The following is a 12,531-nucleotide window of genomic DNA, read 5'->3' as shown; positions in this document are numbered from 1 at the left end:
TCGCCGTTATCCGCGGACGTCTTCGCCAAGGGCGCTCGCGGTGCTCTCGTTTACAATTATGTAGAGTAACGACCGAGATACATGAAATTGAGTCGCTCCAGTCGGACTGTCTTGCACATTTGGCTCGAGATCATCGTCATTTTCCGCTCAGCGCGCGTAGAGAAAATTCAATTAGTAAGAGAAATTCTTCTTGAAAAAGAATAGGAGGAAACATGTGCCCCTCATTGTCACTCAAATTCTGAGTTTTGCCTCAGCAAAACTCTGCCGGAATAACGAACGAAGAACTTATCCCGACGTTGAATGCGGAAAGTGGAGTAACAATGTAAATAAACCGACGGATGTAATGTGGAAACAGACGTCGGTATGGAGAATAAACATAGGAATATATTGCGTTAATTATTACTGCAGAGTTTGGTTTCTGTTTTATGTGCTCCCGTACGCGGAATTAGGTACATACATTTCGAAAATTGTTTCAAGGAAGTAACGTGAAAATCAACAAAATATTAAAAGAAAGATTTATCTACCAGCAATTATTTACACTATATTACACATACGCGTTATGATACATTGTTTAGTTACTATTATTATACAATAAGTAGATTAAAACATTCATTATTATGCCCAGAGTTGCATATTGTTAAAACGTAATCTATATTATTATCGACGCATTAGTTATTATTCTTTCATTATTCATATGTCTTTAAATGTCTATATCCATTACTGAATAAATTTTGTTGATTGACCTTCTCCTAGAAATAGAAGATAAAATGTTCGCGGGAACGCACTTCGCAATCGAATAAGACTAATCGTCGCACGTGCATAGAACGTTTCCGCGCTATTCGTGAATCTTTCTGTTCGAGTTTATGCAACAGTTATTCATGCAATAGCTCAAATTGTTGTTGACGTTAACACTTCGAATATCACAATCGCGAATGCAATTCTGTGACTTTATTTAAAAAAAAAAAAAAAAAAAACCCTTAAAATGGCTATACAAGAGTGGCTATGCAAGAATGTAGACACTTCGAATATCACAATCGCGAATGCAATTCTGTGACTTTATTTAAAAAAAAAAAAAAAGAAAAAAAAACCCTTAAAATGGCTATACAAGAGTGGCTATGCAAGAATGTAGAGGGTGTAGAGTTCTTAAATTCTTCTTAAATTCTGCATTTTTTACTTATTGGATATTAGATTATGATAGTGAAAAATCGTATAAAGCTTTTTTTTTATTACATATCGAAATAAATTAGTATCTTTGCATATCGTCATTCATATTTGATAAATTATTATACTCTTAGAATACTGCTAGAAACTTCTTTTGTTAATAAGTAAATTTAATTTTCGGGTGGCTTATATTTTTGGCAAATATGGATTTGGCAATTGTTCAAAGTTTACAAAGATTAATCTATTAACCAAGAAGAAAATGTTTAATTATTTCATAAATGTATTTTATCAATTAAGAGCTGCAACTGCAAAATAATTAATTTACTTTAGTCTATAATGTAAAGAAAAGATTCGTAATTTTTTACTTTAAAATTGTAACTTAATTTAGTTGCAGTGAGGAAATTTGAATTTATTTGCATAGGTACACGCGTATATATTTTTTTAATTCATTGACCCGACAACTTTGGGAAACGGGGCCACGTGTTCATGCGAAATAAGTGTTTCCCATCACCGTAACGTAAAGAGATGATTTTACATCAAGACAAACATTGTGACATCAGTAAATAAGCAATTTTTTCAATTTTTTCAGTCTTTTACACTAGAGCATAATATTAAAACATATATTAATGTAAAATTTAAATGTCATAACCATTGTTTTTATAATCGGTTGAAGACACCGAATTTCCTAGTTAAAGGGTTTAGAGAAAAAAAAATGTCGATTACTTCAAAGCAAAAAATTAAATTTAAACATCTTATTCAAAAGTATATTTAACTGAACGTGAATTGTAAGAAACGTATTCTAAGGTGAGTAAGAGTTCTTTATTTTAAGTTGTTTAAAATGTCTAAAATGTTTACATCACTTTGAATACATCGTGACATTTTAGAATTCGCACAAACTAAGAAATTTGATATCTCGAAGACTATCATTGTCACAGCATTGGAACCTTGTATAAATACACACGTCTTAATGTTATAACTTTATATAAATACCACATTTCAATGTTATACGCAAGAACAAAAAAAAAAGAAAAATTTCGAAAAAACAAGAAATATTTGCTTATTTACCGTCCGATTTGAAATCGCCCAAAGGCGGAAGAAGCATTCCCCCGCACACACAGTGGATATGCGTAATTTTAGATTTCTGGCCGAAAGGATGTCTAGGGCTCTCGAGACGCCGATACTGCTTTCGGTGTTATTATTACACGAACGATGCATCGCGCCGAATTTCGCTATCGTTTCGAAAATGGCTGCCATAAAATCATATAATTTTTTGATACACGTCGAAGTGATTCAATTTATCTGACGTCTGCTAATTTCATTATTGTCAATGGTTACTCGGTATCATGAAAATAATAGATTTTTTTTAAACAGCCCTGTATCTACATCTTTGCGTCTGTCTTTATCAGAGATATCTTAGAACTGCGTTAAAGCAGCGATCTAATGGCAATACACAATTTCCGATGCGCGAATACGCATTCTTTCCTGTCGGTGACAACAAGGGTGTCACGTTAATCGGTTCAGACGCGATAAAGAGAGGAAGATAGAGACGTACGAGCCACTAAACGGTAACCCAGAAGAAAAGAATTCGACACGAGCGTACGGCGACATGAGCCGCGAGGACGCAGCCGCAGCTGGAAATAGGTTCGACGCGAGAGCTCGTCGTCTGGGTCCTCCGACGCTTCGCCAGTCGATTCTATCGTATATCTCTCTCTCGATAATCGTTCTCCTTCCTTCCTTCTCATTCCACGCCAGAAACTCTTGTATCAAGAATTTGCATCTTCTTTTCTATACAAGACATTATCGCGTCATTACGTTCCTCAAATTCCATAAAATTTTTGCTTCAGTCTTTTACTTCGATCATAGAAGTAATTCATGGGCTAATGTTTGTGAAACAATTAGCTCGAAAGGAGCTTAGCTTGACGCAAACGTGGAGTGATAAACTGGAAAAGAGAAAAGCTTCGTTCGCGCGAGTACGACAGCGTGAAACGGACAGAACTGGGTATCTGGAAATAGGTTTCGGCACGCAAGCTCGTCATCATTTGGGATCCTCTCCCCTCCCGAGTTCTCTCGGATTCACCGTTTGCTCCGATAGGGCTCGATGCATCATTTCGCAGAAGAGAGATTGACGTACGATCGGCCACAGGTCCGTGTTGCACGACGTCGCGAGCCGAACGTGATCTACGAATGCGCAGGGTGGTCGTCACGGCTGGGACGGTATTATGTTTTCAGCGTAGATGATAGCCGAGAAGAAGAGAGGGGTTCTCATTGGTAAGCGCGAAAATAACTTTAACGTGCGCTAAAAGCGGCGTTCACCGGAGCGCCAGCCTTGCTACAGCGCGTTTAAGAGGCGGGCGGATCTCTCGACGATTGTCTTTCGTCCTTCGGTTCGGCCGATCAATCTTGAATTTCAGGTGTATTTTGTGTTTTAGTCCTGATTAAGAAGGGGACCACGGGGGGAAACCATTGAAGAATAAAAATGTCCTTCGACCTTGCACAACAAATGTCTCCACAAAAAGAATTAAATGTCATTTCCTCCGATCTCCTCATCTTGTTTCCGCGCAGCTAAAGTTACGGTGAACGCGGGATTTCGCGACAATGTATTTTGAGTAGACGCGGTAAAAGAAAAGCTTCTCGTGCTTACCGCACGTCGGTGATACGAACGCACGTTGGTGTGTTCGCGGCCGAAAATCTGGGGTCGATTATATCACTCGGTATTACGAAAAGATGATTCAAGAGAAAATCACGATGGGTATGCGAGCTCCCGAGCGACATGTAGGCGCGCAAACAGGTTGTCAGAAATTTTATCTCGTGCCGGGAACCTTGTTTTAAGATAGCACTTGTAAACACATTATTTGCACAACGTCCTCCATTCCTTTCCGGTCCCCATCCCCAATTATCATTTTTTCGGAGGAGACGATGCTCGATTTCTCCGAAATTGATACATAAACAAAAATGGAAATAATTTATATACAATATGTATATAAAATTTGAATGTAATTACACGAACAAATATTGATTTTTATCACGCAAAATTAGTTGCCTTGTCTAAAATTATGTACTAGACATTCAGTCACACATCATTTCGTACATCATAAAATTATTATTACACGCGAATCAAATCGCTAGATCATGGTTGAATTTCCACGGTTATCGCTCGTGCACTTCTGCATCTCTCTCTCTCTCTTTCTCTCTCGTCATGCGTCACGCTAATGAGTCAGTTTGCGCTATATGTGTTTCCTGGATTGCTCTAACAAGCAAAGGTTCATAACTCGTCTCCCACTGATCGCGATGAAACCCGGAAATATATACAAATCCGAATGAACATTCACGTATCTTTAAAACGTCCTGAAGTTTACTCTGCACTTTTTAGATATCCTAAGGCATATCGGCGCATTGATATTTATCGGATTTCATAAAGTTCTATATTTATTTTTATAAAAAATGCAGAGAGACACATTCGTCGATACTTGTCCGCCTATTGAAAAACGGAAGGATTGTGTTACATCAATTACCTTTAGGGAGCTCCGAAAAGCGTACACAAGGATGCATTTTGGCGCGTTGCCACGCGAGATGTGACCTTCGGTATATTCAGCATATAATGCAATTTAATATCTTAATACATTAAAAAACAATATTATGCAATTAATTTCGATATTCTTCTATACGGATGATTAACATAAGAGATCATTTATTATAGCTTAAATTAAATAAAGCGTTTCACGCGTGATATTAGGCTGCTAGATTAGCAAAATGGGGAGGCCACCTCGAGACAGGTTGTCCTACTGAGCGGTCATAGCACTTGGCAGAAGAAGTAGATTTAGTACCTGTTAATTCTCACGTGAGGGTAATTTGCGGGAGTAGAACTATCGTTCATGAAGCATGTATATCGATGTATCGCTACCAAAGTATCGCGAGATTATAACTTTACAGAAGACTTAATCATATAGTAGTTATCTTCCCGAAGAGAAAGATAAAGAGAGAGAGAGAGAAAGAGGGAGATATAATTGAATGCAAAAAGTACGGAATATTGAATTAATACATAAGCATAAAACTTTACTTTTTCGAAACGATAGAATTCTTATATGCATATTGACTGAGAAACTGTCGCATTTTCCCAAAAATGCAATATAGGGTACTTTTAATGAGTGGCATTTTATATAAATTTTCGTGCTTAACAATGAAACTTATAAATGAAAGCGATAACCATCTATAAACAGACAACTTTTCGTGATTATTCTGAAAAATTATTATTTTTTTTTATGTATAGGTACATAAAACGGTCTCAATGACGAGCAGTGTTCCGTAACAAGCGTAGCTTTCATCAACACCCACTCGCGTTATATAATATACTAACGAAAATCCGGAAAATGTTAATACGTTTTCACGATTAACAAAAATAAATCAGCCTAATATGATAAGAAACGAAAGAGAATTTATAAAGTGGCATGAGATAGAGCAATGCAGTTTTACGAAGTAGAAGTGTAGAATGTCTGTCGCGTATGATATCTGGATCTTTAAAGAAGATCTGCTATAATTTAACGCCAATGATTGAGTAATTATATTTTTTTATTCTTGGAGAGTTTTGTATAGAATTTATATGGACACTTTAATATAACGTGCCAAGCTGAAGTTTCTTTAAGATCTTGCTTTGCCGATGTTTTTTATGTTTGCTATTTTCCATTTATTCCATTTATCACTGTCATGTACATTTTACACACATTATTTTATAAATATTATTTTCTTGCATATATTGTGTCTGAATAAAGTATTTATTAATATCGAATAATATGCAGGAAATATTGTTTTGCAGAGCACAACGTTCGGGGATGGCATTTTATTATTTATTTATTGTAGAAAATTTTTTATTATTTTCATGTAGGCGAACCGTTGGAATTGACGATAGAACGTTACATTTCGAATTTGAGAATTTATAGGAAGAGAAGAATGTGAGTTCGGGAGGATCACTAAAAATGTCGAGAAAGACCGAATTGTATTCTCGTAACTGTACAAATCAAACGCTTACATCGCCTGCTCGTTCGAGACTGACTCTTCGCTCGCGCTAAGCAAGCTGTATCCAGACGAAAAGTCCGTGATCATGACTCTGGACAAACGTCCAGATGTCCTATTCGAAATGTAACGTTCTATCGTTAATCCAACGGCTCGTTTACATTTTTTTATATACTGGTTTATGAAATGCACGTGCGCGTATTTTTTCGTACGCAAATAAAGAAATAAATTAAAAAGAAAATCTCATTTTTATATCAACAAAATAGGATATATATAATTATGCAAATAAGAAAATAAGACTGTTAGATATGCACTATTTCACGAAGTATAATTGCGCGAAAAAAGAAATTTCTTATTGATTCGAGAATCTCAAGAATCCATCATCAAGCGTGTTATAACGGAGAAGAAAAAGTTCACGTCGTCGAGATCATCTTGAGCATGTTCAACAATTAAAATGTTCGCGCATACGACATTCGTATCGGAAACGTAAGATTGCTTTTTAATTATAAAAGAAAGTTTTGTTGTGAATATTTATTTTTTTTTATTATAATTCTTCAAATACTTAGAATTTGAAGAGTTCCATTCGCATACTATAAATTCAAGGATCGCGTCGTACCTGTTGTCGCGTGCTACCCCGTTTTAGACAGATAGGATTTGTTTACCGTTCGCGTATCACGCGATAATTTGTGACAAGATCGAAGGATCGTTACACGAGTGGTGGAGCACTTACACCAATACACGGCAACAAAGTCCTTCTCGTTGAGGAGCCGTTCGAGTTGTTTGGCAGTGACTTCCTCGATCACCGGCTCGGCCTCCTTCTGCCTGCCGGCCGAGCCGCGGGACGAGGCCGACTCCTCAGCTTTCGTCCTTGCGGCGGCGTCAACGTGACCCAGGAGGACCGAGATCAACGCCAGTACGCTCAGAAGGATGATTGTCCTCGGATGGTACATCGTCGTCGGCATCGTAGGGCCGCGGGTCGTAGTACTCCGCCTTCTTCTTCGCCAGCACCACCACCATCGGCCGAACCGTACCGCCGAACCGTCGTTCGCTGTCGACATCGCCGCACTGACTGCCGCACATCGGCTATTTTTGAATTTTCGGACAGCGTCGGCCACAGGGAGAACGGCGTTAGGAACGACGAAGACGAAGCCGAAGACGATGACGACGACGGCGACGACAACGGTTAAGATGACGTCGCCGAGTTGTATTTACCAGGTGTTTCACTCTTCATTCTCCATCGTAACAATTCATAATAGAGCGAATTTTTTATTTAAAAGAAAGCACTGCTACTTTTTGATCGCGATATAAAGAGGCAGTGATATGTGCGCAATAATTAATATTACTTAATTGCGCGAATATTGTATTTAAAAGTTGGATTTTAATTCTATCTGCAAATATGCACAGACAAAAAAGCAATTTTGTTGGAACAAGCCGCTAATTGAGTTTCGAAAAGTAGAGTTTAGAACTATGTCATTCCCGAAAACAGCCGTGTCAAATTGCATTACGATTAAAAACTGAAACGGACCAAAAATTCTATCTGTATTTTAATTCTAGATAAATATTTTGAAGCTCAACAATAACAGAATTTAATTTAGAGTGTGGCTGTATAATTAATTATGGTTAATATAATTAATTGTCAAAAAGCAAATAAGAGAGACAAGCAGTACTTGGAAACCAAAATGACCACCGAAAAAAGAATTTCATGGGTGTACCTTGTGGATATTTTGATAAATGAGAAGGTTACGAAAGATATAGACAGAAAGTAAGAAAACGGAAGACATAGGGTTGAGACAAATTTTGATAGGTTATATATGTGGAACGGAGATGTATTAAGAGAGTGGTAATAGATTAAGAACAGGAAGATACGCATCTGGCAATAATTCTGTATTACTCTGCTTGTTTTGTCTTTTTATGTAAACCACATCTCTGAAACAAGTCTTTTTATGAACGAAGGTTTATTATTTAAAATTTAGATTATCTCAGTTATCTCAGTCAAATTCGTGATCTGTCATAAACGGAATGAAATGACTAGAAATGACTGAAAAAGACCCACTTTTTTATGTCTGATTTGCATGTTGTGTGTATTTGTGAACTCTGGTCTTTAATTGTCTCTTAGTCTGTGAAGCTTTGTAATCACATTTACACTTTATTTTGTAGACTACATTGCAACGTGAGAATCTATTACGATTGTCTTTTCCTATTTTCCCGTTTTTAAAGTTTTTTAATGCATTGGGAATCGAAAAGGCTGTTCTAAAATTGTGCCTTTTGCAATTGTTTTAATAATACAATATGTAAATACAGATTTTTATAATCTGTGATAGTTAGGGGAGACCAGGGACAAAAGTAACACGGGAATGAATGTAACGATTATTAAAAACTTATCATTCCTGTATTACGAATTTGTCTGTTGCTATAAAACGTCTGAATCGTATCAGCTCTTTTGTTTTGAAATGTTCTAAATATTTTCTTAAAAGCATTCCTTAAAAACATAAGAACAATGTTATCAGTTATTTCTTGTATAAGATATCGATGTGGTGTGCGAGAATGTATATATACCGGCACGGGGACAGTTTGCTAGTACAGTTGATCAGTAGCCTCGATACACAACGGAATAGGTATGGCAGAAGTGGGAGAGAAGTCACGTATTGCCATCGTCGGGGGTGGTTTGGTGCGTGAAATATTTTTATTTTTCTATTTTGGTGCAAAAAGACGGTGAATAAGAGAAAGAAGTTATTGCTTGTGTTTTAGGTCGGAGCATTAGCTGCGTGTTTTTTCGCTAAAAGAGGTCATCGAGTAGTTATTTATGAATATCGATCAGGTAAAAAATGCTGAAAAATTGTATCTAAATCTTGGAATTTTACTCGCTTATTTCGTGACTTATTACTCTTAGAAATCCATATTCTATCCTTTGTAACACATTAGACGATACATTAAGATATAGTATACAATACGTGTTTACTTGATATTTTTTTTTACAAGTATGATTTTAAAATAAGGCTGCTAAAGTTCTAGTTATTTTCCAAAAGTTTTAGGAAATAATATCATAGAAGGTCAGTGATAGATTTCGAGTCTTCACATTTTTAGACATACGAATGGAAAAGTCGCGTGGTCAAAGTATCAATCTGGCGCTGTCATTCCGTGGCAGAGAAGCTTTAAAGGCAATTGGTCTCGAAGATATTTTGGTGAACCGTCATGGTACTTGCATGCGCGGCAGAATGCTTCACGACAAAGATGGCAATTTGAAAGAAGTTCTTTACGATAGCGTCAGAAGAAATGTACGTTTTTTCCGTTTTTATTGATTATTTTGAATGACCGAAACATTGTCTGCATATCCACATATAATTTTGCTTATCTTTTAAATGTTTGTAAGGTCAGTTTTATATTTTGCAGTGCATTTACTCCGTTAATAGACGATATCTCAACGTGGTTCTGTTGGACGGTACGTTTCTTTATTATTGTTTAAAATAAATTTGAATTCAAATAATTTATTATAATAACGCAGAACATTATTCTGTTATTGATGATATTAATTTAAAAGAAGGGTTAATGCTAAAAAATAGAAAAAATTAGAAATACGAGATAAAATGTGAATTCTATTTTAAAGAAAATCGTATTCGAGAATTAATAATCTTTTCTCTACTTTAAACTCAGAGAGGATGTCCTATAAATGATTTTTCTCCAAAACTTTTTTGTTTCCAATTAAAAAAATTGTTTCAGACAAAAGTTGTATATGCAATATGCAATTACATAGATATAGTATACAATACTTTTGTGAAAAGCAACGATGCGTTTTCTTAACGCCAATTAATCGATTTCATTATTTCAAAAACTTTATTATATTTTTCCCGTGTTTCTCGCCAAAAATGCCTCCGAAAACCACACATTTCACGAGCCCAAAGTTATCGTAATCGTCCCTTTATTTTTAACTTTAACACACTGTAGGTATATCTCGAAAACTAGAGCAGTTAGTCCTATAAGACCTATATAATTTTTTGTTTAGCGTAAAAAATAATACCAGAAACCATCGTCAAATGAAGGAGCCACAATTATCGTAATTGTGTGCCTCCTAATGATTTTTTATAACCATTGTTGAGATAAACGATTTATATTTTGATATAATTAAAAATGACATACATAAACTTAAAAACGGCTAAAACATTTTTAATTTTTTAAAATTAATTTTTTTTAAGTTAAGACTATATAAAAAATTAATTTCTACAGTCATTTCTTATTTACTTTTTTATGTAATATCATCATTTAAAGCAATGTATCTTTCCATATATTCGATCAATACTTGGACAAAGTCAATTCATTGTCGTAATCATATCATGTCGCAAGAAAGTCAAGGGAATACGAGATAGAATGCGGGATGTCAGTTAAAAAAAGCTCTCCTCTGCTCCTACGTGATATTCGATGACACCGTTGTGCGCGAAGCCACAAAAATTCGCACGTATCATCTTACTCTCGTGCCACCCGTTTTCCATAACGTAGACTTAAGTCGCGATATCGGGTAACTATAATCTAGCGTGAAATCTAATTTAGAAGTGAATTTCGTTTTGTTGTGATTATATTTTATCGATAGCCGCGGAAAAATATCCGGAAGTGCAACTCAATTTCAACAGAAAGCTCGTGAACGCCGATTTAGAGAATGGAAAAATGAAATTCTTAAAGTGAGTAAGTGAATGATAAATATCAAATAAATTAGTATTTTGCCTTATTTAGCTCGTTTCTCGTCTTCAGTACGAATACAGGGACGACGGAAGACGCGGAAGCTGATCTGATAATAGGTGCCGACGGCGCGCATTCGAAAGTACGAAAAATTATGACTAGGAGGCCACTTTTTAATTGCGCCCAAACGTACATTGAGCACGGTTACGTGGAAATTTCTGTGCCGCGTAAAGAAGATAACGAAGTGAGTATCGTGAAAAAATATAATCGCGTCGTGCGAGTCTAATCAAGTTTTTTTCAAACTTTGCCATACGGATTTATCAAAATGTCTTGATTACTTCAAAGTTTGCGATGAGCGGTAACAATCTTCATATATGGCCGCGCGGTGAATTTATGATGACCAGTTTGCCGAACGAAGATCGCACGTTTACCGGCAATCTGTTCGCTCCATTTCGTGTGTTCGAAAAGCTAAAAACGCCCGAAGCGTTGGTGAGATTCTACACCGAGCATTTCCCGGATCTTCTGCAATTGATCGGCAAGGAGAAACTGGTGAAGCAGTTTTTTGAAAAAGAACCGCAGACATTAGTATCAATTAAGGTTAATTTTAATTTTATTATATTCTGCGGTCGCTCGATTTGTTTGGATATAATCTAACATCTCTTCGTGCATATCGCAGTGCAAACCTTACCATGTTGGAAAAACCGCTGTCCTAGTTGGAGATGCTGCCCATGCCATGGTTCCTTTCTACGCTCAAGGAATGAACACTGTAAGTTATTTGATCGAGTCGATTTGAGGACCAAATTACTTTGCAATATTTTGACACTTGCAGAGAAAAAATAGAATAACAATGTTTGTTACGAGATATTGGAGCATAATTAATGGAATTTGTTTCTATGATATCTTCCTTTTCATTTCGTTAGGGCTTCGAAGATATTCTAGTGCTCGATGAATTAATGGAACTCTATGATTCGGACTTTGCAAAAGTTCTGTCGAAATTTTCGGAATTACGATACGATGAGGGACATGCAATATGCGATCTCGCAATGTATAATTATCTTGAGGTATACATGAATCTGTAAAATTTGTCTACTTATCGCTTTCGGATACTCATATATTTGTCTCGACTCGAAACTAATTCTCAAATTATATCTTTCAGATGAGAGACTTAGTGACGAGAAAATCTTTTCTTTTTCGAAAGTTTTTAGACAAAATTTTATACACTCTGATTCCCAATTCCTGGATACCGCTCTATTTCGCTGTACAATTTACTCGCATGAGTTTTCGTGAATGCATAGCGCACAAAGAATGGCAGGATAAGGTACGGACAAGGTATAATAAGCAATAAAATCCACGCAGTGAAAAACTGTTTCTTACATTGCAGGTATTAAGAATGAGTGTTTTGTGTCTCGGATTTCTGATTTTTGCTGTCTTAGCTGTTCCTCTTTTGCGAAACGCTATTTGAACTCGATCGCTTGCCAGATATCATTAATAAATTATGACCTAATTATAAGGACTCCATAACTAATACTTAATTTTTAGAAATAACATTTTTACGTATTTAATCATTTCATTTAATCATACATATCTCAATCATCATTTTTTTATAGTTTTATATACAATAACGACAGTTATAAAAAAAATACTCAATTTATTTACTTTAATAAATCTATTAATTATTAACGTGTTTATTTTATC

General features: G+C 35.9%; 2 protein-coding genes across 3 annotated transcripts in view; one reads left to right on the top strand and one right to left on the bottom strand.

The window, feature by feature from the left end:
• Positions 1 to 7,260, bottom strand: part of Hlk (hulk) — a 34,077-nt gene extending 26,817 nt beyond the window's left edge. Inside the window, exon 1 of one of the 2 annotated variants that reach the window (XM_071712774.1) lies at positions 6,899 to 7,260. In XM_071712774.1, the coding sequence (XP_071568875.1) occupies positions 6,899 to 7,226 (328 nt within the window). In that variant the 5' untranslated portion in view covers positions 7,227 to 7,260. The remainder of the gene's footprint in view (positions 1 to 6,898) is intronic. The other variant, XM_071712766.1, reaches the window with a different exon arrangement.
• Cn (Kynurenine 3-monooxygenase cn) lies at positions 7,238 to 12,516 on the top strand. The gene is made up of 11 exons (XM_071712842.1): positions 7,238 to 8,836; positions 8,917 to 8,986; positions 9,253 to 9,443; positions 9,559 to 9,607; positions 10,751 to 10,838; positions 10,909 to 11,080; positions 11,182 to 11,433; positions 11,513 to 11,602; positions 11,757 to 11,897; positions 11,993 to 12,154; positions 12,218 to 12,516. The coding sequence occupies exons 1-11, from the start codon at positions 8,786 to 8,788 to the stop codon at positions 12,296 to 12,298; spliced, it is 1,347 nt and encodes a 448-aa protein (XP_071568943.1). The 5' UTR covers positions 7,238 to 8,785; the 3' UTR covers positions 12,299 to 12,516.
• Positions 12,517 to 12,531: the final 15 nt, after the last annotated feature.

Source organism: Temnothorax nylanderi, unplaced genomic scaffold (genome assembly GCF_030848795.1).
Source record: "Temnothorax nylanderi isolate EJ_2023f unplaced genomic scaffold, tnyl_v1.0 TNYL_tig0005_pilon, whole genome shotgun sequence".
Taxonomy (NCBI): domain Eukaryota; kingdom Metazoa; phylum Arthropoda; class Insecta; order Hymenoptera; family Formicidae; genus Temnothorax; species Temnothorax nylanderi.
The sequence above is the reverse complement of the archived record's forward strand: the minus strand, read 5'-3'. Positions and strand labels throughout refer to the sequence as shown.